The sequence below is a fragment of the Gobius niger genome (assembly GCF_951799975.1).
Source record: "Gobius niger genome assembly, chromosome: 17".
In the NCBI taxonomy this organism is placed as follows: domain Eukaryota; kingdom Metazoa; phylum Chordata; class Actinopteri; order Gobiiformes; family Gobiidae; genus Gobius; species Gobius niger.
The window spans coordinates 6,249,385-6,275,354 of NC_136868.1; the positions used below are offsets into that span (position 1 = coordinate 6,249,385).

The 25,970-nt window shown below is 39.8% G+C and overlaps 3 protein-coding genes and 1 long non-coding RNA gene across 4 annotated transcripts in view; 1 reads left to right on the forward strand and 3 right to left on the reverse strand.

The window, feature by feature from the left end:
* Nucleotides 1-25,970, reverse strand: part of LOC306976908 — a 413,479-nt gene that overhangs the window by 158,216 nt on the left and 229,293 nt on the right. The window lies entirely within an intron of this gene.
* On the reverse strand, nucleotides 2,057-4,513 carry tmco1 (transmembrane and coiled-coil domains 1). The gene is made up of 7 exons (XM_079575054.1): nucleotides 4,298-4,513; nucleotides 3,683-3,760; nucleotides 3,543-3,602; nucleotides 3,420-3,466; nucleotides 3,270-3,337; nucleotides 2,654-2,798; nucleotides 2,057-2,392 (listed from the first exon to the last, which is right to left on the reverse strand). The coding sequence occupies exons 1-7, from the start codon at nucleotides 4,365-4,367 to the stop codon at nucleotides 2,294-2,296; spliced, it is 567 nt and encodes a 188-aa protein (XP_079431180.1). The 5' UTR covers nucleotides 4,368-4,513; the 3' UTR covers nucleotides 2,057-2,293.
* On the forward strand, nucleotides 5,204-18,856 carry uck2a (uridine-cytidine kinase 2a). The gene is made up of 7 exons (XM_079574996.1): nucleotides 5,204-5,550; nucleotides 9,186-9,345; nucleotides 10,544-10,640; nucleotides 12,860-13,002; nucleotides 14,399-14,496; nucleotides 15,998-16,046; nucleotides 17,668-18,856. The coding sequence occupies exons 1-7, from the start codon at nucleotides 5,455-5,457 to the stop codon at nucleotides 17,796-17,798; spliced, it is 774 nt and encodes a 257-aa protein (XP_079431122.1). The 5' UTR covers nucleotides 5,204-5,454; the 3' UTR covers nucleotides 17,799-18,856.
* On the reverse strand, nucleotides 20,086-24,707 carry aatf (apoptosis antagonizing transcription factor). Its single transcript, XM_079574941.1, has 3 exons — nucleotides 24,321-24,707; nucleotides 24,028-24,224; nucleotides 20,086-21,364 (listed from the first exon to the last, which is right to left on the reverse strand). The coding sequence occupies exons 1-3, from the start codon at nucleotides 24,661-24,663 to the stop codon at nucleotides 20,261-20,263; spliced, it is 1,644 nt and encodes a 547-aa protein (XP_079431067.1). The 5' UTR covers nucleotides 24,664-24,707; the 3' UTR covers nucleotides 20,086-20,260.

Below are 25,970 nucleotides of genomic sequence, written 5' to 3' on the forward strand. Positions count from 1 at the left end.
ATTGCCTGAAGCTAACGCGCAGCTAGCAAAGATTAGCTTGTGTGGTTACGCATAAACAAAGCAGCAGGAAATGCAATGTCACTTTACCTCTGTTTAGTCCTGCTGCAGAAGAGAGTTCGCTGTGAAATCCAGAGCTTTTAATGTTTCACGCCCCCTTGGATCGGCACGCCCTCTTCAGCCCCTCTGGGTCCCTGTCTCGCGCTGTTGTCTCAAGTCCTATAAATTACCATTTCAGCGGGACAGCCCAAAAAATATACAGATTATTACTGACATGTAGAGGAAAAGATGAATCACAATTTATTTTTTATTTTTTTATCATCTTAACCCCTGCCCTAACCACATTTCTTCAGCTTTACCCGAATCTAAAAACTTCTCGACTGGAGCTTTCAGAACTGATCTTCACCTTTTTGTCACATTTTTGTCGTTTTTTTGCCATGTTTTTGACGGTCTTTGTTGCTTTTCACCGCTTTTATTGTTCACTTTTTTGTTGTATTTTTGTCAATTTTTTGTTGATTTTTCATTGTTTTATTTACACTTTTTTGATGTGTTTTTGATGACTTTTATGTTGCTTTTTCACAGCTTTTTTTTTACTTTATTGTTGTATTTTGGTCCATTTTTTGTCCATTTTTAGTTGATTTTTCACCACTTTTTTGTTCCTTTTTTGTTGTATTTTCGTTCATTTTTGTCACTTTTTTGTTGTGTTTTCAACAACTTTTTGACACCTTTTTAAGTCACATTTTTGTCGAGTTTTTTGCCATGTTTTTGACGGTCTTTGTTGCTTTTCACCGCTTTTATTGTTCACTTTTTTGTTGTATTTTTGTAAATTTTTTGTCAATTTTTTGTTGATTTTTGACTACTTTTTGGTTCCTTTTTTGTTGTATTTTCGTCCATTTTTGTCTCTACTTCGTTGTTTTATTTACACTTTTTTGATGTGTTTTTGATGACTTTTTTGTTGCTTTTTCACAGCTTTTTTAAACTTTATTGTTGTATTTTCGTCCATTTTTTGTCCAATTTTTTGTTGTGTTTTCAAGGCAAGATGCTTTGTGTTTGCTTCATCCTCTTGGAGAAGTTTGTACGACCAGTAGCTCAGCAGCTGCACCCATGTTATTCAGTGCTAGCTTTGATGCGTACCTGTCTGATCTTTGTGCGTGCGCTCAGTCCCGTGAAATGACCAAAGATGTTGTTAGCATTTGGCCTCTCCCAACATTATTCCTATAGCTCCAAACGGGGGTGAAGTTGGAAGCGACCACACTCTTCCACGGACACGCACACAGACCAGACAGGTACATACCAACTCGTCTAAGCTCAGGTAAGAACATGTCTCAGTATGGAAAAACTGTGAACTATTCCTTTAAAGGCCCTTTTTTATATTTTATTTTTACTGCAAACAGTGGGAGGAAGCCACTAAATAAAAATGTTACTTGTGTCCAAACGCATTCCTAACACAAAGAAATACTGGGTTAAAAATGACCCAGCAGTTGGGTTGTTTTTCTTGGGTTAATTCTACCCAGTGATTGAGTTAATGTTCATAATGAGCACCACAGTGCTCTTTTAGAAGTTTTTCGGAATTAAATTTATACTGATTCATGGATACGGTTCAATCAGCAGTAAAAAATGTATCCTGGCGCGTCCTACGGTCATTGGGATGGTCAGTAAAGGCGTCACTTATATAGCGCTTTTCCACCTCTATTAGGCACTCAAAGTACAGTGGGGAAAGTATTTGGTCAGTTCCTCTTGGACTTTCTATTGGATTTTAGCTAATACTTTTTTCCCCCACTGTTCTTTACATCAAGGAACCAGTCACTCATTCGGACACCAATGTACACAGACACTGGGGGCAAGGTGGGGGAAGTGTCTTGTATTATTAGATCAACTTTTTTATTATACATAAAAAAACGTTGCATAGTGCGACTTTAACTAACTAGAAAAACATGAAATGTTAAACCTCTGTAAAGACTGAGACCTAAAATTGCACTGATACAAAAACAAGACAAGTAGTTTTTATTCATAAAACTTTATTAATATCAGCAATCTTGCAAAAATGTATCAGCAATAATACTGGCAAAGTAACTGTTTTAATAAAAATCTCAAATCAATCTTTGTCCTGAACAGCCTAGACACACAATCTGATAATTAAACATAAGAGCTACTCTAATTTAAATGAAAGTTAATATTTTTTAAATAAACAAACATGACAGGGCCTTATCACAGAAGTGGAGTCAGTTGCAGTTCTGTCTGTGACCATAAGAGGGAGCAATAGCTGCACCAGAAAGGGCATCATTCTCTGAAACGTTCATGAGAATTTGGCAGCCTGTGGAGGGGGTCCCAGAAATCCACCGGCCTGTTTAGTGGCAGCTCTGGACGGGGCGAGACCGAGCATTTTCTGGATGTTCTGGAAATGGGAACAAAAATAGTTGTCAAAGGCTTCCAGTGACGGCTTCAGAAAATGAACAGTGAGGAAATGATTAAACAAAGTGAAAGATGACAGAGCTTACGGGAACATTGTGATTTCTTTTCACAGCCATAATAACATACAATGAAGTTATTACTGAGTGACTTAAGGCCCTTTCACACCAACGCGATAATCGGCAGTCAGTCCTGGTCAGGTGTGTTTGGTGTGGACAGTATGCCTGAAACTGTAAATATCTGTTACCTGTCGGATGGACATGGTGCAGAGGATGTAAAGGAAGATGAAGGAGCAGTCGGTGTAGTCCTCTCCCAGCAGATTTCTGTGGGACAGGCCCTGGATGTAGGACAGCGGCACGAAGGGCAGTTTCGCCACGACTCTCCCGTCAAAACTGAACAAGGGCAAAAAGGATCAATGACTGACAGACTGAAGAAAAATGTAATTCTCTTTTACTGACCAACTATATTTTTAATTATAGCACAAAAGCATAAACAACCCTATCTGCTACATTTATATGACACATTTTTACAAATTGGTAAATTATCAGCATTATTTAGCCTTATAAGTCCGCAAAGTAATCCTGAACAAAATTAAGTAAAGAAATATTGCTGCATAATATGAGGATTATACAGATGACATTCCAGCATTGGAACCGGAGTCAAATGAGTTTTGCTTGAAAAAGTTAGAATTTTAGAATATTTTTGCTTCACTTTTGACACTACAAATACTAATACATTTCAATGTAGTCGATCCCTTTCCAGGTAATCAGCTGCCGCCATGAGCACACTATGGATGATTCAATGAGACAAAAGGTTGAGAACCATTGCTATTGAGAACTAACTAATCATGTTGTTTAACTTACATGGAGTTGAACATTCCCATCAGAGCTGTAAAGCAGAAGCCAATGGCAAACATCGACTTCATGCGCACCTAAACAGAATACAACAGAGTTCAGGCTGTAATAGTTCAATAAAGCCAAATATCTGTTAAAGTAAATGACAATGAAACTCACCATAGACAGGTCTCTGTTGTTATTCTTCAGCTTCTCCTCTTGTCTCTCTGTAATAAGTAAATAATGAATCTTTGAGCCAATTCAAATGCCTGTATGTTGCGCACGTCACTCATCTGCACTTACCGATCTTCTTCTTTTGCTGACGTCCTGCTGATTCTGTGATTGTTTCCTTCTTCTTCTCAACTAAAATAATGAGCAAAAGTATATTCAGGTCCAGAGTTAACCATGTGAGTATAGACGTTGCTGTATAACAAAGCACTTACGTTTTTTACTTTGCTTCTCCACCTCTGCCTTTAGCCGCTTGTACTTTTCTGTCCGATACACTAGAACCCAAGTTATTCCTTAAAAACAAAGCAGATATTTATTATTGATTTATTATTATAATAATAGCCAGGTTTGCCAAATCAGTAACATACTGTATGCTTCATTTCATTTTATATGTCATGTTGATATTTGGAAAAGAAATTAAATCACTCTGACATTTCAATACCTGTTATAAGTTTAACCCCCACACAAAGCAGCCACGTTATTGGAGAGCTAAGTTAATTCAATATTCAAGCTTTCCAGGGTCACAAATTGTTCAGATTCAGTATATTTACCATTTACAGTATAAAAACCACAATGGGAAAAAGATGCAAGTTGCTCCAAGTACACTGTCATACATTCACTAATATAACATAAAAGGCAGACAAACACAAAACAAAGCCACAGTAATAAAGTCTGATCAGAGTGCACAAAGGCTAATAATTTAACAGATATTACAACCACTTGTATGAAAATGTAACGTAGTTCTCTTGGTTCAGAATATCAAGAAAAAAACCCTTGAACACAACCCAACCCCATTCACTACTACAAACCGTGCAGAAGATCCCACTTACCTTCGGCTAACAGTGCAGTGCAAACCGAGATAAACACAATGAGAATCGTGTCTGCAAACATAGTGCTCATGTTGACGCTTTTATCATATATGTTTCAATTGACGAACTGTGAACAGTACGTGGATTTGAAGGTATTTGGGTGGAAATTTACACAGGGCGCATTACACGGGAGGATATCGAGCTAACGCTAAGTCAGCGTAAGGAAAGGTCACAAACGGAACTACTTCCGGTTCAATAACTGACCTACTTTTTTGACACAAAAGCGGAATAATATTTATTTTTTATTTAAAATACTGAAAAAACATACTATTAGGTCAACGATACGGTTTGACATATTATACTTGCATTTATTTTTTTATTAATTTAATTATTTATTTATTGTGTTATTTATTTTATTTATTTTTTTACTGTAATTTTAAGGTCATGCGCTGCGTTTTAATAAACACACTTTAAAAAAAAACTAAAATAAAATAAAATAAATATTTGTCTGATCTTTGTCTATGTTGATGTGGGGGTAGGATTGACAACGTCCTTTCCATGGATCAAGTTCATGGATGCTAACGGAATAAATCAATATTTATTTATTTATTTATTTATTTTTTCCTCATTATTTTTTAATTTATTTTTTAACACATGTATTTACAAAATCTGTCGTTGGGAGACATATGTTTTGTTCAGAACGAATAATAAAAGAAAAGAAAATCTCTACAAAAGAAAATAAATGCAAAAATAAATTAAGCAAAGGCACCATAAGGCATGTCAAAGCTGTTCTCATATACACACACATTGTCTTCAGTCCTCATACATTATTCACAGTAGAACATTAACGCTTAGCTTGAAATCAAATTACCCATAAATCAATATCCACCCATCCAAAACATCAAAGTAGGCTAAATAAATCCAAAGCATGAACCAGAGCCGCACGCCATCTTCCCTGGAGCCAGCATCATCACTTTCATCTTCATCGAATGGGAGGAGCGATCACAAACAGGAGACAGTAGTCAGCAGCAGGGACACCAGCACCACAGCAACACCACAGACTGTAAAGCTCACACGGATCAGACCAGACCAGACCAGACCAGACGAGCAGACAGACCAGAGCAGACCCAGGGCTGTGGGAGTGGAGCAGCAGCAGCAGCAGCAGCAGCAGCAGCAGCATGGCCGGCGATCGAGACACAAAGCCGGTAGAAAGAACCGACAACCAGCGCGTGCCCTTCATCATCGGGGTCTCTGGGGGCACAGCCAGTGGGAAGGTGCGCTTTTTTTGTGTGTGTTTCTATCACAAAGACAAACAGTCCTCACGGTAGTAGCCGGGTGATGCTGACTGGGATAGCTGGTTTTGTTCTCAGCTGTCAGGTTTATTCAGGTCAAAGCTTTTTTTTTTTTTTTTTTCCATTGACAGAACCTTTATGAGCCTATGATGTTGTGTTTTTTTTTTTAATTTGTTGCATAGATTTAAGGTGATGCTGTTCTGGGCACCGTGTCAAACCAGGTCACTGCATGCCACAACATGTCCTTTCAGAGATGGGTCAAATGGATATAGGCTAATGTATTCTACTATTCACAATACTGCTGGGATTTCCTTACAGTGTGCTTTATTTGAGTTAAAATGGTTTGCTCTCAGAATTATTTATGTTAATTAAGATTTCTATGTTGATTAGTGACAGCTGTGTTGGTCTAGAAACTGTCTCATTTATATGTATTTATGTTATTTTCACAGTTGTTGATCTCACATAAAATATAATTATGTCTGATTTAGTTGGAGAAGCAAAAAAAATGACATTTCATTAAAAGTGAATCACTTGAATGATGCAACATTGTTCAGGAAAGAGCTAACTCATGAGCTGCCAATGACACATCCCTTTCTAGTACTTAATTCATTTAAAATTAAGAGCTGTGTTCAGCATTGGCGTTCCACAAATGTGAAGGTTTTGTTGCTTTTGATGCTGTAATAATGAGCATGTGTCACTGAATCTGACAGATGCTGCAGAAAGAAACCAAACCTTATTCAAAAACTTAAACGAAAACCTCATCCATAAAATCCAAGTCTACCAACCTCTTAACCCCCGTCATCACCAAGCACATTTTCTCCAGTTTTACCCAAATGAAAAAACGTATTGAGAGAGTTTAGAGCCCATAGGCCAGTGCAGGGGCGGACTGGGACTTAAACACGGCCCTAGACTCTGGAACCAGTCTGGCCCAAATTAGCGTAAATGCGCACAGCACAAATACATATTGACATTACCCAAATCTAAAAGCTCCTGAACTGGAGAGCAACAGTGTAACGCCTCATTTGAAAGCTAAGACCTACAAGAGTGATTGCAACTTATTGTCATGATTTTGTTGTTTTTTTCATTACTTTTGTGGCTTTGTCATTGTGTTTTATCACTTTTTTGTGGCTTTTTTTCATTGCTTTGTTGCTGTGTTTTTGTCTCTTTCTTGTTGTTGTTTTTTTTATCATGTTTTTGTAATGTTTATGCCACGTTTTTGTCACATTTTTGTTGCTTTAACGCAGGGGTGTCCAAACCTTTTTCACCGAGGGCCGTATATTAACATGTATAAAGCATGGAGGCCACAGATCAGTGGTCAATGCATTCAAACGTTCAACTGCGTGTGTTTAAGAGAGGTTTAAACCATTCCACACACTTTTATTTAGGCTTAAAACCATAATGCCAGCTCAGTCCCACAATAAATGTAGATGTTTGAGGTTTTAATTGCGTGGAAATGTTAAAATTGGAGTAAAATGACCATCTCTGGCAATGTGTGGCAATAAAACAAGAAGGCTGTGGGCCACCAAAAATTGGTATGAGGGCCGCATTTGGCCCTCAGGCCGCACTTTGGACACCCCTGCTTTAACGGCATAGTTTTGTCCCGTGTTTATCCTCGTTTTCGCTTTTCTTTTGAGCATTTTGATTTGGGCAAAGCTCGGTTAAGGCGTAAGATAGGAGGTTAAGGGGGAAATTGAGAGGCCAAACCAGCGGCCCTAGAGCCAGTGGCCCTTCTGTGCTCTTCCAGAATGGACATATGGCCAGTCCGCCCCTGGGCCAGTGTAACACCTTCGAAAGTGATCAGAACTTCTTCCTTTTTTTGTCACATTTTTTCTTTTTTTGTGTAAGGTAAATGTGATCAAGCCACAAAGGATAGGATAAGGATAAAGTGCTTTATTTGTCATTATACAACATTGTAGCGAAATGCAAAGGCCAAGCGGGTCTTAAATTCAAGGGCTTTACAAACGCTTTACTTTTCTCTTCTCTCGCCTTACTTGACATATTGTGCTGAAATTTGGGGTAATAATTATAAAACTACTTTACAACCAATATTCATCCTTCAAAAAAGAGCAATAAGAACAATTTATAACGCTGGTTACGGAGACCACACCAATCCACTGTTTATTAAAGCCAAGATTCTAAAACTTCAAGATATGATCACTTTTAAAACTGCTCAATTAATGTACAAAGCTAAAAATAAGCAACTACCTCTAAACATTCAGCAGTTGATTTCTGAAAGAGAAGGAAAATATAATTTAAGGGGCTTGGATCACTTTAAAATTGCCCATGCCCGGACATCCAGAAAAAGTTTCTGTGTGTCCGTTTGTGGTCCTAAAATATGGAATAAATTACACGTAGACCTTAAACGATGTCCAAATATCAGACAGTTTAAATATCAATACAAAGAATGGATATTCTCTAAGTATGTATCGGAAGAAAATCTGACTTTTCATGTTCAGCTGTTGTAAACCTGATGTTGTATTCACACTGTATATGACAACTTGATTTAGATCACAGTGCTCAAATTACTGTTTTAAGGAAGCCTAAAAAGTAAATAGGAAAAGAGACTGACAGTACTTAAAAGGGGTGGGACTAAATAAGTGTTTACTTCCCCCCCACTCCTTTTCGGACAGCCTAATCTCAAAGGTGCAAAAGGTAAAACAAAATTGTTTGTACTAAGATGTAAATGTATTGAGCTGCACGTCTGAAACTGAGCTCACAACTGCCACAATCATGGCAGGTTGTATTTTGAGTTCGTATGAGTTTGTGTTTTTATGTTTTGTTTATGGTCCGAATAAAGATTATTCATTAAAAAAAACAAAAAAATGTGACCAAAATCTGTAAGAAAAATAAAAAACGTGATAAAAACATGACAATCATAATCGGGGTGACAAATGCCTTCAGGGAGGAGACTGAATCTACGGGTCAGTTCCAGCCGACTGAGGAACAGTTTCATACACAGGGCCATCGGGAAACTGAACTCCCTGCCCTCCCTCTCACCCCTCTTCTCACATCCCCTGCTCCACAATGTAGGATGAGAGAAATATAATTTTGACAAATAAAAATCTTGAATCTTGAATCTTAGATGAGATTTGAAGGTCTTCGCTTTCTAACAGTTGAGAAACTTTTAGATTTGGGTAAAGCCGAACTGGAGCAAATGTACTCTGTTAAGGCGGGGGTCAAGAGGTTAAATATGGCTGAATATTGTAGGAACTTTGCTGCTTTGACTAAATATTTAATAAAGGATGAATAAATTGGCAACTATGGTTACAGCATGTTCCTACAATAACACATTTGTTGTTTTTGCAGCCAAATATTTTAGTTTTTTTGTAATATTTTGTGATGAACTGCAGCTGTGGATTCAGACTCGCTGCGTGGGTTGTGGTTGTAGACAGTTGTTGGTGGGTTCAACTTCCTTTTGTGTTTTGTCTCTCTCTCAAACGAGTAACTGCTCATCAAGACCACCTGTTCCCCACCAGTGTTATTTAAACAAGAACAAAAAAACATTCCACAAGCTTCAGCTCACTTTTGATGGAAGTCTAAACACACGGGTGATAAAAGATACTACTACATGAAAAGAACACTAGCTCATAAGTATTGTGTCTTTTTTTTTTTTGTAGTCGTCCGTGTGCAATAAGATCATGGAGCTGCTGGGACAGAATGAGATCGACCATCACCAGAGACAAGTGACCATCCTCAGCCAGGACAGTTTCTACAGAGTCCTGACGTCAGACCAGAAAACAAAGGCTCTGAAGGGGCAGTTCAACTTCGACCACCCCGGTACAAAAAACAACACGCCCACGTACACCGAAGGGCCACATTTCACTACTCATGTTTAAGGCTGGGTACTGTTAAAAAAAATTCAATATTAGTACTTTAAAGCCGTATAAAGTAACTTGTTGACCTTAATAAATCCTTCTCGTCGTCCCTCTGGGGGTAATACTAGTGTTAATGGGACAATGTCAGTTGCAACTTGGCTGCCCCGGGTCGGAGTCACCAATACACACTATTGGAATCACAAAGAAGAAGTTAACAGGCTAACGGGTAAAGCTAACTGCGGGCTAGCGCCACTTAAACAGTATTTACAGCCAAGTTTGAGTGAAACAAATGATCTCCATTGTGTAATTGGATGAACAATATCCCTCTCTCCCTTTGTCTTTTCTGTCAGCGTAGTATTTACTCTCACGGACAATTAATGAGTAGAAAAATGCAACATGCGGCAACACCTGCAGTGGCGCTTATGGCCTCTAGGGGCATGAGTTACTTGGTACTGCTTTAACAATACTCGGTTTTCGATACCTATACTAAAATATCTAGAACCAAAAACAGAACAATAATGTATGTGGGAGATCCACAAATGTACAATGTTAGGTTCATCTCAAATGTCAGGAAATGTGTGAAAAATTAGGAACCATTTTGGTGAGAAATCGAGGTATATTGGGGAAAATACGAGCAAAAAATTGGGGGAAAATAAAAAAAAAATCACTTTATTTGAGCGGAAGCAACCAAGTCACATCCTTTTAATGCTGTCCCTGGACCAACAGCGTCAAAACTTGGATCTCAAGATAAAAGATTTATTTTCGGTACCTGCTTTCAATACTTTCTTCTTTTTTTTTTCGATACCAGTATTACCAAAAAACTTTTTCCGATACCAAACTGGTATCATTTAACAGTATCCAGCCCTACTCATATTCGGGCTCCACACTATATCTCCAAATGTATGTAATGAAAATTTCAGTTTTAGCCATGGTTTTTATATTTGATCAACTTGAATGATGCTGTTTTGCTTTTTGTTTAAATTGACATTTTCATCTTTGATATTGGGCAGTGCTAACACTAACGTTAAAGCTTGAAATAAAGACAACGCTTGAAGACATTTTGAATATAGTAGCATAGATTGAATTGACATTGAATTCACAATCAAAGGGTGCCGCTCAAGATACATTTTCTGTAACAAATTTATGATTCCTTTTTCCAGATGCTTTTGATAATGAACTCATCATATCGACTCTGTGCAACATCAAAGAGGGGAAGACTGTTCAAATACCGCTGTACGACTTTGTGAGCCACTCCAGGTATCGACCATTAATATTATACTGAACTGAATAAAAAATAAGATGCACAGATGATAAATGAATGAATGAAATGAATTATTTTCGTCGAGATAGACTCGGGGTGTTGGAGCTAAGAAGCAGAGGGTTGTCAAATAAGAAATGACACTTTAAACACAGCAGTTACAATTGAAAAGACTGATCGTAATTTATAGAAAAGGTTTTACATATTCTCAAGATATTTGTACAGTATATTGTAAATTAGTGTTAAATTTTACAGTTTGTATAATAGTATGGAGTTCTTGTATCAGTTTTACAGTTCATGTCTCGATCCTCTTTCAAATATTGATGCTTCTGGATATGTTTACACCGTAACAAGTAATCGAGAAGCAAGTACATTGTTCTTGAAATAAGTGGATGTGTCAGTAATTTCAATAAATCTGTCTATGGGCTGAGATTTTTGCGCTTGAGTTTAGAAAAAGACCTCATTGCGTCATGGCGACATGTAAACAAGCAGCTCCCTCCCTCTCTCTTGGTACAGCTGAGGTTTTTTTTTCCTTTTTCTGTGTACTGCATTTGTGGTTTCTGTGCGCCACATTGTTTTTTGGATGCTTTTGCACATCTTTGCCGTGTTTTTGTGGGGTTCCGTGGATTTTTTATCTAAGAGTCCATAATAGTCCTGAAGAAAGCAGCTTTTTAAAAAGTAAACAAACAGCTAGCATATGCGCTAAAGACATTTGAGGCGAGATTTCTTTTTCTGTAACACTGAAGAGGCACCAGAGCAGTGTTCATTTTGACAACACATTTTAATTTAGTTTTAGTCTTTTGATGAAAATCTCTTCAATTTTAGTCTAGTTTTAGTCGACTAAAATTGCATGTAAATTTAGTCAATTAAATTTAAGACAAATTTAGTCGACTTTGCATTTATAATATTCATTTTAATCATATTTAATATTGTTCCTCTGCTTCATGGAGCGTCTCCCACATGAACAAAGCTCAGAGCTGTTTCTTTGGCAGTGGATTTACATGATCTGAGGCTCTTTCAGACGGTCCATGGTAAGTTTGGATGATTTTAGTCTCTCCTTTTCAATTTTATTTAGTCTTATTTTAGTCGACGAAAATATCTGGACATTTTAGTCATAGTTTTAGTCTCATGAAAAACTTTTAATTTAGTTTTAGTCCAAATTTAGTCGTCAAAAAATTAAGTCTACTACACTAAAACCCTGCCCTCACACTTGCAGCACAGTGGAGGCGTCACAAGAGGAGCTACAGGAAACAAAAAAAAAGGGACAAACAAGGAGGTATCCAGGCAAAACTCACAGCTAAGCCACACATGCCTTCTGTCCCTCCTATTGTTCTGGCTAATGGATGTTCACTGGAGAATAAAACAGAAGATGGTGAAAGACTGTTGTGGAGCGGAGGGAGCTGCACAGGAGGAAGGAGGAGGAGGAGCTGAGCAGTGCAGGACACCATAAACAAACCCAGGAGGCACTGCACCTCCTTTTCAAACTGGCTTTTTCATTAAAGAGGGGGCATTATGCTTTTTTCAAGCACATAGCACCAGTCTATATCACACTACAATGATGACGAAACCTTCTGTTGGTCTGTAAATGCAGTAAATTAGAATAACTGCCTTGTATAAAATTACTCTCTCAAAATGGTTGTAGTGAATGTCTTGAAATAGGCCTCTGTCTCTTTAAGAACCTCTGACCCTTTCAGACACGCCCCCTCCACAAGCTGTCTGTGGCATCAGTGGGGAGGGGGTTCTGCTGAGGAGCAGTGGTTGGTTACTCGGCTGGTGACGAAAGCTCGGAGGCGTCTCCAGGAGGTGGGGGCGTTCCTAGGAGGACTCAGGCAAACCTATCCCTAAAATGGCCGCCATCAGAGTTTTTACAGATTACTCAAAAATACGTGAATGTGCCAAGGCAACACTTCAGGCATGTTTTTAATGAGGGAATGACATAATAACATGATGTAAAGCTTGAAAAAGTCGATTTTGCATAATACCCCCCCTTTAAAACTGTTTCTGTTTCTGCTATTGTCTTCCAATGTTAAGCATCTATGAGTGTCCAAAAGCGCTATACAAGTTTGATGCATTATTTTGTTGGCCCACTGACAAATTTCTTGAAATCTGTCACCAGCTCTAAATCAGGAGCATATTTACTTACTTCAAGACAACTTTGCTCCGTGTGAACTGAATCTTGATTTCAAAGCGTAAATCTCGTCATAACTTGTGGTTGTAGGAAGCAGGAGACGGTGACCGTGTACCCGGCCGACGTGGTGCTGTTCGAGGGGATCCTCATGTTTTACTCTCAGGAGATCAGAGAACTGTTTCAGATGAAGCTGTTTGTGGACACGGACGCAGACACGCGGCTCTCCAGAAGAGGTACCAGGCATCCCCCAATAAAGACCACTGAAGAGTCTCTGTAGTCATGGGGAGAGGGGGAAAAAAAGAGCTTGTAATACTTGTTCTGCTTTCCCGCAAAGTCTGCATTAGACTTTTGTTTAGGCTTGATACAATCTGTCTGCTTTGTGGAAAATTGATTCACCAGCGTTTTCCTACGTTCGCCCTGCACGCTCCAGTGAAGGTTAAGCGTGACTCACACAGGGTAAAATTAAAAAGCTTCTCAAAATGGAAAGTCCTTATCGAGATGAAGTTGACATCTGACATCTGGAAAGTTTACCAAACAATTTACAAAGCAGATTCAACAAGAGAAAAAGCAGATATGAACTAAAAGGTACTGAGATTTTAAGAAATATGTAAAATTATCAATGTTACAAAAATATGACACTGCGGAGTAGCAGATCAACTTTATATATTTTGTGTTTTGATGTCATGGAAAAAAAAAGAAAGAAAGACTGCTGCATGAGACAGTTTAAAGGAATAGGCCACAGTTTTTACATACTGAGATATGTTCTTACCTTAGCTTTGACGAGTTCTTTAGGACCTGTCTGATCTTCACCCGTGCCTTCAATCACGTAAACACAGCGCAGACGGCGTTAGCATTTAGCCTCTCCCTCTCTCCTCTATAGCTCCAAAACAGGTCAAGATAGAAGCTACCAAGCTCTTCCACGTTTTCCCTATTTAAATATGGTTACGTGAAGTGTTCCACTACAAAGTATAATTACACAAAATGAAACAATGTGGATTTTCTAAGCGGATAAAAGGGGGAACTATATTGTAAGGCGTAATAATACCAGGAGTAGTTCGAAATCCGCGCTGTAATATCTTCACTTTACTGTGCGGACAATATAGTTCCCCCTTTTATCCACTTAGAAAATGCACATTGTTTAATTTTGTGTAATTATACTTTGTAGTGGAACACTTCACGTAACCATATTTAAATAGGGAAAACGTGGAAGAGCTTGGTAGCTTCTATCTTGACCTGTTTTGAAGCTATAGTGGAGAGAGGGAGAGGCTAAATGCTAACGCCGTCTGCGCTGTGTTTACGTGACTGAAGGCACGGGTGAAGACCAGACAGGTCCTAAAGAACTCGTCAAAGCTAAGATAAGAACATATCTCAGTATGTAAAAACGGTGGCCTATTCCTTTTAAATGAACTGGAACCGTAAATGATTTTGTGTTGATAAGGGGCAGACATAAGTTTTTACTTCTTTCTGCTCCTTTTCATTCATGCTAAATGCTGTTGTTGCATTTTTAAATGAATGAAATAAATAAAAAAGTGAAATGAAAAAATGAAATGATAAATCTTGGGACTAGTTTTGGTGCAAATTCCTCTTTTTCCATGGTAAAGTTACAAACATGTCCTTTCTTGTTCCTAGTTCTGCGTGATATCAGTGAACGTGGTAGAGATTTGGAGAGCGTGCTGGCCCAGTACATTACATTTGTGAAGCCTGCGTTTGAGGAGTTCTGCCTTCCTGTGAGTACAAACTTCTTTGATGTTTTATTGTGCATTCACAATCTATTATCAAGACCTGAAATGGGGAGCGGAGGGGCCCTGCTGTGATATTTTAGAGAGAAATATGCAGAAATTCCAGGCGTTTTTGTGAATGATTGGGTCATCCAAGAACACTAAAATATAAGGTAACATTTTGGATTAGTTGCACTGATGCAAAGTTTATTTACATAGAACCTTCCACAGACACAGTCACAGTCACAAAGTCCTTTACAATAAAGTAACTTTGTAATTATGTGCATCAGGACATACATTTAGTTGGCATGAAGCATCTTAAAGGAACAGGCCTGTGATATGTTCTTGCCTGAGCTTAGACGAGTTGATACGTACCTGTCTGGTCTTTGTGCCCGTGGAAGAGCGTGGTCGCTTCTAACTTCACCCCTGTTTGGAGCTATAGGAAGACATTGAGAGAGGTCAAATGCGAGCAACATCTTTGGTCGTTTTGCGCGACTGAGGGCACGCACACAGACTAGTGAGTGCAAAACACATGCAACAGCAGGCATTCTCAAAATATCTACTAACTTGTAAATTATAATAGATTCTTTACTCCTATTAACTGGTCAAGTTGAAGCTGATTTTACCGAAAATGTTACTTAACGTTACTATTCTTAAAGCAGTACTAAGTAACGTGTTTACCTTAACAAATCCTTTCCTTAGTCCCTGTGGGGGTAATACAAGTGTTTATGGGATGATTGGAGGGTGTTTCATCTCCCCCTGGTGTCTCTGGCCAGAAAACCATGCTTGCAACTCGACTGCCACCGGTCCGGAGAAAGCAATACACACTAATGGAATCACGAAGAAGAAGCTAACATGCTAACGGGCAAAGCTAACTGTGGGCTAACGTCACTTTAAACAGTATTTACAGCCAAGTTTGAGTGAAAAAAAATATTTCCATTGTATAATTGGATGTACAGAAACCCTCTCTCCCTTCGCCTTTCCTGTCAGCGTAGTATTTACTCTCCAAGACAATAAGTAAAAAAAATCGTAACTTGCTACTACACCTGCAGTTGCGCTTATGGCCTCTAGGGGGAAGAGTTACTTAGGACTGCTTTAAAGGAACAGGCCACCATTTTTCCATACTGAGATATGTTCTTGCCTGAGCTTAGATGAGTTGATGCGTACCTGTCTGGTCTTTGTGCGTGCCCTCAGTCACGCAAAAAGACCAAAGATGTTGGGTGAAGTTAGAAGCGACCAAGCTCTTCCACAGGCACCCACAGGTACGCATCAACTCGTCTAAGCTCAGGTAAGAACATATCTCAGTATGTAAAAACGGTGGCCTGTTCCGTTAAAAACAGGGTTCAATGCCAATACTTCAACATCTATGCTGTTTATTTCACTTCATCTTCTTTAATAATACTTTAAAGTCTCTTACTAATGCATTTATTGACCGTTTAACTACAGTACGTGCTCTTTAAAGTTCTACAAAGTCCATTTCATGTCCCTGAAAAATGTCCTTGTTTTCTAGACAAAGAAATACGCAGATGTGATCATACCAAGGGGAGTCGATAACCTCGGTGAGTGTCTGTCTGCTTCTTGGAAAACCTCACATGTTCTCTATAATGTACGACGATGCGTATAAAAACAAGTCTGAGGAAGTGTTTGAGATACTGATGTCCCTGTGTTATCGCCAAGGCCACAGCTGTGCTTTCTGAGGAGGTGCTTTGTCTACAAACATTAGGAGGCCAAAATGTTTAATGGAGCACATTTTACTTCAGTAAACACTCAGGGGGCAGGTGAAATATTCCCTAGAGAAGGTAAAGGAAGAAATCAGGCCTTGTTTGATGAAGCTAATGCGTATACATTGCTCACACTTCGTAAAGCGGAGTACCTGATTTTTCTTGGTCAAAAAATGTAATGTTTTGTTTTTGCCCAACTCATTTATAGCTGTCACAATCCCTCCTGCACACCCAACTTGTTCAAGCAAATCAATTATATGCACGTTTGAAGTTCATGTACAGCTTTGAGCAGTGGAAAAGCAAAAAAGGGAGACCACCCACAAATAAATTGCACAAATTTAAATTTAAATTAAATTGCTGCAATAAAAAATTGGGTGAAGACGGTGCAACAAGACCTGTTTTTGCTGTGTTTACGAAATACTTTCTGGTGGCAACAACAAAAAGTCAGGTACCCCAGCTTAAAGATGAAACTTTATTTTCACAGATTCTGATCACTAACCAGTCCTCCAAGTTCAACATTCAAGATTTTTTATTTGTCAAACCATGTGAATGATTTGAAAGTGTTTTTCTCTCATCCTTCATTGTGGAGAGGCAGGTGTGGGAAGAGGGGAGGGAGGGAGGGCAGGGAGTTCAGCTTCTCTATGGCCTTGTGTATGAAACTGTTCTTCAGTCGACTGGAACTGGCCTAATTTCTCAGTCTCCTCTCTGAAGGCATAACTTTGAAGAGACTGTGTGATGGTGCGAAGGGTCCCTGGCGATTCTGACGGCTTTGAGGGTGAGACGGGTGGAGCACATGTCCTTAATAGATGGGAGAGGGGCTCCACAGATCTTCTCCGCTGATCTCACGATGCGCTAGAGGCTCCTTCAGCAGGAGGCAGTGCTGGTGCCGTGCCACACAGTGATGGAGCTGCTCAGGGTGCTCTCTATCGTCCCTCTGTAGAAGTTGGACGTAACAGAGGCTGGGACTCTGGCTCTTCTCAGCTTGTGGAGAAAGTAGAGACGCTGATAACTTTTCTTGACCAGTGATGTAGTGTGCATGGTCCAGGAGAACTTCTCTTGGGGGGAGTTTGGGGATTTAGGTGTTGTGTCACCATGTCAAATTTTAATTGTATAAAGATTCTTTCATGAAAAGTGTCACAAAGTCACTCAATAAAATCCCCATACCTGCTAAATGAATCTGACCAAAAACAATGTTGCCACCTGGATTTAACTTGGTTGGTCAGGTCTAGATTATGTTATTAAAGCTAAAGACGGTCCAACTTATATTAGAGCTTGAGACTATTTCTTATTTTGGTCAGGCAGTGTTTCTACTTACAATGTTGTTGCTTTGACATTTTTATGGAGTATAGTCCTCTTAGTTCAATAACTACTTTGAACAGGGTCCACTTGAGGTATTACGTTACAAAAAATGAAATGTTGAAAGCAAATAGTAATTAACTGTTTGTTCTTTTCTTTGTAGTTGCCATAAATCTGATTGTGCAGCACATTCAGGACATCCTGAACGGAGGTTTGACCAAACGAATGAACGGATGGATCAACGGTTACGGGACAAAGCCGCAGAGCATCGAGTCCAGCAGCCGGCCACACTGAGCCTTTACAACAGACAGGGGGCAGCACTGAGCAGAGTGTGTCCCGCTTAAAGACTAGAGACAGGGCAGGAGCAAAGCGGCTAACAAAATGATTTATTGAGTTTGGACTGAATGAAAAAAGGGAATTCTCATTTACTGTACATGATTTAATACAGTTGTGTTGATGTAACTAATTTGAAGTCGACAAACACTAGAAGCCTTTTCAGAAGCGTCTTTTCGAACCGCTGCTCTGCTTTGCCTCAGCACTGAGCAGGTCAGTGCCTAAACTACTTGAAGCTTCAACTATTCAATACTCCAGCACCGCACTCCCTCAGCCTTATCCAGGTTCACAACGAGCCTGAACTCAATGCAACACACTCTGTGAAGCAACAAGGAGCAGAGAAGAGTGTTCAGGTTTCTAGTACTATTTCATATTTGCTTTGTCATGTGCTCATCTAAGTTATTTAATAACGGAACAACCGAGTCTCACCTCAAATCACCGGATGTCTGACATCACGCCAAAGAAACCCTCGAAGTTTTGTTTGAAACTTAATCTGAACAAGCATTACGTTGAACCACAACAGTATTTACTTTGGTACCAAACACCAGATGCACTTATGCAAGTCTCATAATTACATTGTGTTACAGATACAAAACTAAAACATGTCACTGGTACTCATGATGGCTGTACTTCAGTTTCCTGTGTACATTTGTACATAAAGTTCTCAGGTATGATTAGCTTGAGTCGTCTCTGTTCAGAAAAGTATTTAATAAACAGATGTTAAAACAATGTCACTGCCCTCGACATCCGAGGGTTTTGTCTTTTGAACCTTAGAAATCACTGAATGCATTGAGAAGCAATGGAATTATACTTTGTGCTATTCAAATTTCTGATCATCTTTTGCAGTAAATATGTAAAGTGTTGACAAATAAAAGGAAATACTGACTTGTTTTTTGTTCTGGGAATAGCCCCTTTTATTCTAGGCAAACTTAGCATAGCACCTGAAGACTTTAAATATTTTTATCAAACACTTCGACAAAACAATTTCTCAGTGATTATACATTTAAATACAGTACATACTTTCACTGCTCTGAACACTTCGACAAAGTGACTCAATTCCAAGTCAACCAATAGATAAGATGCCATTCATCAATTTTAAATTTTTGTATTGTATTTTGTATTTGTATTCAAAGTTATGGAAATCAGGTGTTTTACCATGAGGGAAATTAGTTTTTTGCAATAATATAATCGATCCACACAGATGAATCCAAAAGGCTTTATTCACCTTATTCCGCCCCGCCCACTTTTGCCACTTTTTGCGTTGTCCAGTCACTTCCGGTCGAGCGCGAAGCCTGTTCATTTAAACGGAGAACGAGGGAAAACATTCTCCGCTCAAATCTGATGTTTAGTCGATTGATTTGTGTAAAATGGCCGATGTTCATTTGCACCAACAAGTCCACACTGCAGCGTTTCTCTGCGCGGCCGAAAAACGGCTTTGTTTTCGTGTAGTGACCGATTTTATGTGGACTTCTCCAGCCCCATGTTAACACATAGGAGAAAATGGGTGGGCACAATTCATGGCGGCGCCTACGCGAGCCTCCGGAATAAGGTGAATAATGCAGAGAAAATAATTTTCTACAATGTATTATAATTTTCTTCCAGTAATTTATTCACTCTTTTACTGTTAACCCCCGCCTTGACCAAGTGCATTTTCTCTGATCTTTGTATCAGCTTTACACAAATCTAAAATGTTGCCACCTATAGGCCAGTGTGACGCGTCATTTGAAAGCCAAGACCTACAAAACTCATCTAAATGGATAATTCTGCTTGCGTTGTCACTGTTGTTTTGGTCACTTTTCTGTGGTTCTTTAGTTGCATTTTTCACCCCCGTTTTCATCCAGCCAAACTGGAGAAAAAATGCTCAGTTCAGGCGGGGGTTAAAGCAGTGCTAAGTAACTCATGCCCCTAGAGGCCATAAGCGCCACTGCAGGTGTGGCACGTTGTGTTTTTTTACTACTTACTTAATTGTCCGTGAGAGTAAATATTACGCTGACAGAAAAGACAAAGAGACCAAGGGATATTGTACATCTAATGACACAATGGAGATTATTTTTTTCACTCAAACTTGGTTGTAAATGCTGTTTAAGTGGCGCTAGCCCGCAGTTAGCTTTGCCCGTTAGCCTGTTAGCTTCTTCGTGATTCCATTAGTGTGTATTGCGCCTCCAACCCGGGGCAGGAAAGCTGCAAGTGTTGTTTTCTGTCCAGAGACACCAGGGGGAGATGAAAGACCCCGCAATCATCCCATTAACACTTGTATCACCCCCAGATAGACTATGGAAAGGATTAATTAAGGTAAACGAGTTACTTAGTACTGCTTTAAGAGATTAACGGCAGTGCTTGAGTCCCACAGCGTTATAATTTATGTCCATCTAGATCCATCATTAAAAAGTACAAAGAAATACAAAGCTTCAGTCTCCATCCCATTACCCCCTGACCGCTGAATTCTGTCCAAACAGGCCTCTGTACAGTTCACTCTTGGCTTCGTCGCTCATCGAACTGTGGTCAGACGGAGCCATGAAGTTCATCAGTTTACTGTGAACCTGAAACCTGACCTTCCTGCCTTTGCTCGCTTTGGTGTCCACTTTCTTCTTGATCTTGCTCCTCAGTTTCTGAATGGCGAGCCACTGCCGGCCCATGGCCACCTGGTCGTTGGGGTCGGCCGCGCTCGTCTTGCGTTCGATGAGCTCCCTCAGCAGCTGATGGTAGAAGTCGTCGTCGTCAAAAATGTCCTCGTCTAAATCTTTGAGGTGAGAGTTGGACTTGAGCTGCGACTCTGGCTCTTCTCCTTCCACCATGGCACTTTCGGCGGTCGGCACGTTCTCTTTCTTCCCCATGACTCTATATTCTGACCGTTTAGTCTGCGTTCGCTTTATTAGTCTTTCTTTATCCATCAGGACTTGCTCGATTTGCGTAAGTATGTTTCGCTCGAATGCGCCGAAAGACTTGCTGCTTTTTCCCATGGTTAGCCTGGTTTTGTCGTGCCACTTCTGGAGAGTTGCGTTCTGGTACGGCGTGAACGCTGCAAAACGCTTGGCCATGAAATCCGGATATTCCGTCATTTCTAGTTTGCGTTTCGGCGGCGCTGCATCATTCTGACGATGAGCGACATCATCCTCATCGCTAAGAATCTCCTCGTCGCATTCCTCTCCCAAACCGATGGCTTTTGTGTCCGGATTTTGCACCAGCAGCTGATCGTGAAGCTCCAGTAATGACCTTTGAAGCGCCTTTAACGCCTTATGGGAATTTTTCAACGCTCCGACAAACTCTTGATCCTTCTTGAACTCGGGGAAGAGCAAAGGTTGAGGGATTTGATTGGCTGAAACGAGGGCTTTCTGCATTTTGATTCGTCCTTCGAGCAGCTGGTCCCACAAAGCGAGCTGGTCCTTCACGGCTTTGCCTTTCTCCACCTCCTCGTTGACTTTGTCTTGGGAAAACGTCCGCACAGTCGAGTCATCTTCCTGCTCCATCTCATCCTCTTCAGAGCTTACTTCTTCCTCTTCATCATCCTCACCACTGTCGTCCTCTTCCTGAAAAATATTAAGACTTGAATGTAATTACTAAAACCATTAGGGGAAAGTAGCTGCTTTGGTCAGAAGTGGGACTGGGTTATGGTCCATGAGTACAATACGTTGTTTTGTGTTTTTACACTGTAAGACTTCTAAGTATCCCCCAGCCACTGAGTATTTTCAGTCCTTGTCCTAATGCAATATACTAATTGCATGAAGGCTCACAACCTCACGCTTCCTCAGTGTTTACAAGAGATGCTTCAAATATGAGAATCTAGATACAACCTCAGAGGAACTGATCTGATTTTTTGTCATTTTTTGTCACATTTTTGTCATTTTTTTGGTCATTTTTTGTAATATTTTTGTCACATTTTTTGTCACATTTTTGTCATTTTTGCCATATTTTTGGTCATATTTTTGTCACATTTTTGTCATTTTTGTCACATTTTTTGTCATTTTTTGTCACATTTTTTGTCATTTTTTGTCACTTTTTTGTCATTTTTTTAATCAATTTTTTGTCATTTTTTTGTCACATTTTTGGCATTTTTTGTCACTTTGTCATTTTTTTGTCACTTTTTTGTCACTTTTTTGTCCTTTGTCATATTTTTGTCATTTTTTGTCACATTTTTGTCATTTTTTGGTTATTTTTTTGTCATTTTTTGTCCCTTTTTTGTCATTTTTTGGGGTCATTTTTTGTCACATTTTTTGTCACATTTTTTGTCACATTTTTGTCACATTTTTGTCAAAGTCTCAGTTCTGTCACTATTTTCACACCTTTTTTCCAGAAGCTTTTGGATTGGGGTAAAGCCAAACTGGAGAAAATGTGCTCGGTTAAGGTGGGAGTTAAGGGGTTAAAGTATGTTAAAAAAAAAAATTGAGAAAGTATAGAACACTTGAATGAAGAGCATTAGAAGAGAAGTTGATCGGGGGCGCAAAACATAATTTTGATTGATGAATTTTAAGTTTGTGCTGATGTATTAGAGAAACTGTGTTATGCGTTATCTTTGGTCATAGTCTCACAGTTGTAAGTGGGGTTCGGCATTATAAGTCTTGACTTCAGCCTAAACCCCTTTCGGTCAGGCATCATTTAGCACTTAAAGAGGGGGTATTATGTAAGGATTAAACAACTCGGAGCCGTGCATTCGACGGTTATAATGCACGACGCGAAGTGCATTATAACCGTCGAATGCACGGCTCCGAGTTGTTTAATCCGCTTATACCATGGTCCCACAAACGTAACATTTATAATAAGTATTTGTTTCATTGACTAAACTCACTAAATATGCCAGACCACTGGGACTATTTTATGCGGGTTATTAGCCGGTCACTGAAGGCTCGTCTCAGAGCGAGTCATTCTCTGCAGCTATTACGAGGATCTCAGTCAGGCTCAACGAAACAACATCAGCACAGAATCACAACACAACAGGACTAACCCGGAAACACTTTTCCCTGGAAGTAAACACCGATATGCGGCACTCGTGGGCAGGAGTTATTTCACTTTTACGCTGTTTAACCTGAAGCTAAAGCTAGCTAGCTCAACCAGCTCAACTGTTTATGGAAACAGCTGCACCCGGGCCCCACGAACTGAAACTTTTATGATTGACTTTACTAATCCAGACAAATATGTTTAAATGCAGGATCATTTTATGTACGCCTGAAAATCATGAATAGTGCCCTAACCTTTTTCAATAGAAATGGAAAGCTCATATTTTATTAACAGTAGCTAACCTAGCTGCTCACTCTCCTCTACTTCCCATTTATCAAACATTTTGTTTTGGCCAAAAACGTTGAAATTAAACAAAATCCATCTCACTCGTTCCTGTCAGTCACTAATTACGTGTTTATCTGATTCAGCTGTGTCATGCGTTGCTAAGGCGATGCCACAGCGGAGTGATATCCCAGTGATTTAACTACCGGACTACGTGTGCGGTTATACCAAAATAATGCACGCTTGTTAGCACCCACCAGCCAATCAGAATCGAGTATTCACCCAGACCATGGTATAAGCTTTTTTCAATCACATAGCACCAGTCTATATCACACTACAATGATGACGAAACCTTCTGTTGGTCTGTAAATGCAGTAAATTATAATAACTGCCTTGTATAAAATTGCTCTCTCAAAATGGCTGTAGTGAATGTCTTGAAATAGGCCTCTGTCTCTTTGAGAACCTCTGACCCTTTCCGACACGCCCCCTCCACACGCTGTCTGTGGCATCAGTGGGGAGGGGGTTCTGCTGAGGAGCAGTGGTTGGTTACTCGGCTGGTGACGAAAGCTCGGAGGCGTCTCCAGGAGGTGGGGGCGTTCCTAGGAGGAATCAGGCAAACCTATCCCTAAAATGGCTGCCATCAGAGTTTTTACAGATTACTCAAAAATACGTGAATGTGCCAAGGCAACACTTCAGGCATGTTTTTAATGAGGGAATGACATAATAACATGAAGTAAAGCTTAAAAAAGTCGATTTTGCATAATACCCCCCCCCCTTTAAATACCCCAAGTACACGTTTTCCTTATTGTGTGATGTATAAGATCTTTGAAAAACATGCGACGTGTGATCTAAATGTTTATAATGACTGAAGAAAAGAAACTACTACTAACTGACCCATTTTATAAAAGCTGTGGAATGTATTATTGGCCACAATTGTCGTAAATAAATATGATACAATATAATAACAGTAATGTACCTCCTCCTCATCTTCATCCTCACTCACTCCCAGGTCGTCCATGCCCTCGGTTAGTTTGTGAAAATCCACTCCTTTTGGGAAAGTCACTCCAGAGTCGTTTAAACGATCAGGGTCATCATTTAAATCATTATCTTCATTTGTTTCACGCAACTCTTGAGCGGCCTCCTCCTCCTCTTCAACTTCATCCTCTTCGTCACCTTAAGAAGAGCAAAATAAAGCAATAGAAGAGAAATGATGCAGATGTTTTTGTCTGAACATTAATAACTAATGGCAACATAGTAACATTAACTTACCATCTTCTTCTTCTTCGCCCTCATCTTCATCCTCTTCATCCTCGTCACCCTCCTCATCCTCACCCTCCTCATCCTCGGATTCCCCCATGTCTTTCCTCAGCTGTTCTCTGGACACCGCTTTGCCCGCGTACCTCCTGTCCGTGTCTGGCAGCAGAGACGCGGCGTGTTTCCTCAGAGCGCTCTGTCCCAGTCCCTCGCCTCCTTCTCCCTCCTCGTCCTCATCCTCGTTGAACTTTTCCACCACCCTGGCTTTAGTTTCCTCGTCACCGTCATCTTCGGGATCGATAAGTTTGGGCTGCGGGTTCAGTAAATCCTCCAGCTGTTGAGAAAACGAGCCGGACATGGTGAAAAGTTATTTCACACGTGTGTCGCTCCAAAGCAGGCGACCGCTGCAGCAAAGATTGATGACGTCAGTGAAGAGCGACAGGGCAGACTACACCGTGCGCCTAAACCCCGAGTTTGACCGCCAGGAGGAAAAATAAAAGCTGACAAACATATTTCAGCCTAGGCTTACATCTATATAGTGCAATACTATCTACTAATAATTTGTCCGTATACATTGCAGACAAAACTGTAGTGTTGAACAGATGGGTTATTGGTTCGATTTCTATTTTGACTGGATCCACTGTGCCATTATGCAAGACACTTCAGCCACCTCATGTCATACCAAATGATCATCATCAGTTACATTTTCACAAGGGTCACAGCATCAGCACTGTAGCAGCCAGATTCTTATGGATGAACATTTGTATCTTAGATTGTATAATTTTAACTTTATTAATGCAAATCATGATCTGGAGTGAGGATGTTTCTTAATGATTGCACACAGTTTCATTCATTTCTGAGGGAATACTGCGTTCAAGCTGATTTAAGATGCAATTTGCCTTTGTAAAAGTCTGTGAGCAAGGTGTAAGAGCTTATTGTCATACTGGGTAGGCAACAAAAAGTTACAGTTAGTTTTGTAGGCCTTAGCTTTCAAATGAGGTGCAACACTGCAGTCAAGAAGCGTTTAGATTTGGGCAGGGGCGGACTGGCCATATGTCCATTCTGGAAGAGCACAGGGCCACCAGTCCCGCCTCAACCGAGCTTTACCCAAATCTAAAAGCTAAAAAGAAAAACATCAAAATAGCGAGAAAAAAAGGATGAAAAGTCAACAAAACGTGAGAAAAACACGGACAAAAAGTTATAGAAAAAATAATTTAAAAAAACAACAAAAATATGACAGAAATGTGGCGACGTGACGAAAAGTTTCCATCACTTTTGTAGGTCTTAGCTTTCAAATGAGGCGTTACATTGTTGATCTCCCGTCGAGAAGCTTTTAGATTTGGGTAAAGCCCAGTATAAAAAAAGGAATTCCGTGGAGTATGGTGTACCACAAGGTTCAATTTTGGGACCATTGTTATTTATTATTTATATTAATGATTTTGCTTCTGTTTCTACGCTGATGATACCGATCCAAAAAAAAGTGAGAGTCCAGGGCTGTTTTTCAGTCCCAGTCCGTCCCTGGATTTGGGTAAAGCCGAACTGGAGGTAAAAAAAAAAAAAAAAAACACTGGCATTTGCAGAAATTTGTCCTTTACTTTGGGCTTCAGTGGTTCGGCCCTCGGTGATTTGGCGGTAATGAAAATCGGCCCTCCACCACACAACCTT

Excerpts from the sequence above, each read along its gene's own strand:
- tmco1 (XM_079575054.1), bottom strand. The coding sequence starts at position 4,367 with ATGAGCACTATGTTTGCAGACACGATTCTCATTGTGTTTATCTCGGTT. Across the intron at positions 3,467-3,542 it reads TCAGCAAAAGAAGAAGATCG|AGAGACAAGAGGAGAAGCTG; the intron begins GTAAGTGCAGAT and ends TACTTATTACAG. Across the intron at positions 2,799-3,269 it reads ATGGGAATGTTCAACTCCAT|TTTTGACGGGAGAGTCGTGG; the intron begins GTAAGTTAAACA and ends GCCCTTGTTCAG.
- uck2a (XM_079574996.1), top strand. The coding sequence starts at position 5,455 with ATGGCCGGCGATCGAGACACAAAGCCGGTAGAAAGAACCGACAACCAG. Across the intron at positions 14,497-15,997 it reads TTGAGGAGTTCTGCCTTCCT|ACAAAGAAATACGCAGATGT; the intron begins GTGAGTACAAAC and ends CTTGTTTTCTAG. Across the intron at positions 16,047-17,667 it reads AAGGGGAGTCGATAACCTCG|TTGCCATAAATCTGATTGTG; the intron begins GTGAGTGTCTGT and ends TTTTCTTTGTAG.
- aatf (XM_079574941.1), bottom strand. The coding sequence starts at position 24,663 with ATGTCCGGCTCGTTTTCTCAACAGCTGGAGGATTTACTGAACCCGCAG. Across the intron at positions 24,225-24,320 it reads GGGCGAAGAAGAAGAAGATG|GTGACGAAGAGGATGAAGTT; the intron begins GTAAGTTAATGT and ends GCTCTTCTTAAG. Across the intron at positions 21,365-24,027 it reads AGGATGAAGATGAGGAGGAG|GAAGAGGACGACAGTGGTGA; the intron begins GTACATTACTGT and ends AATATTTTTCAG.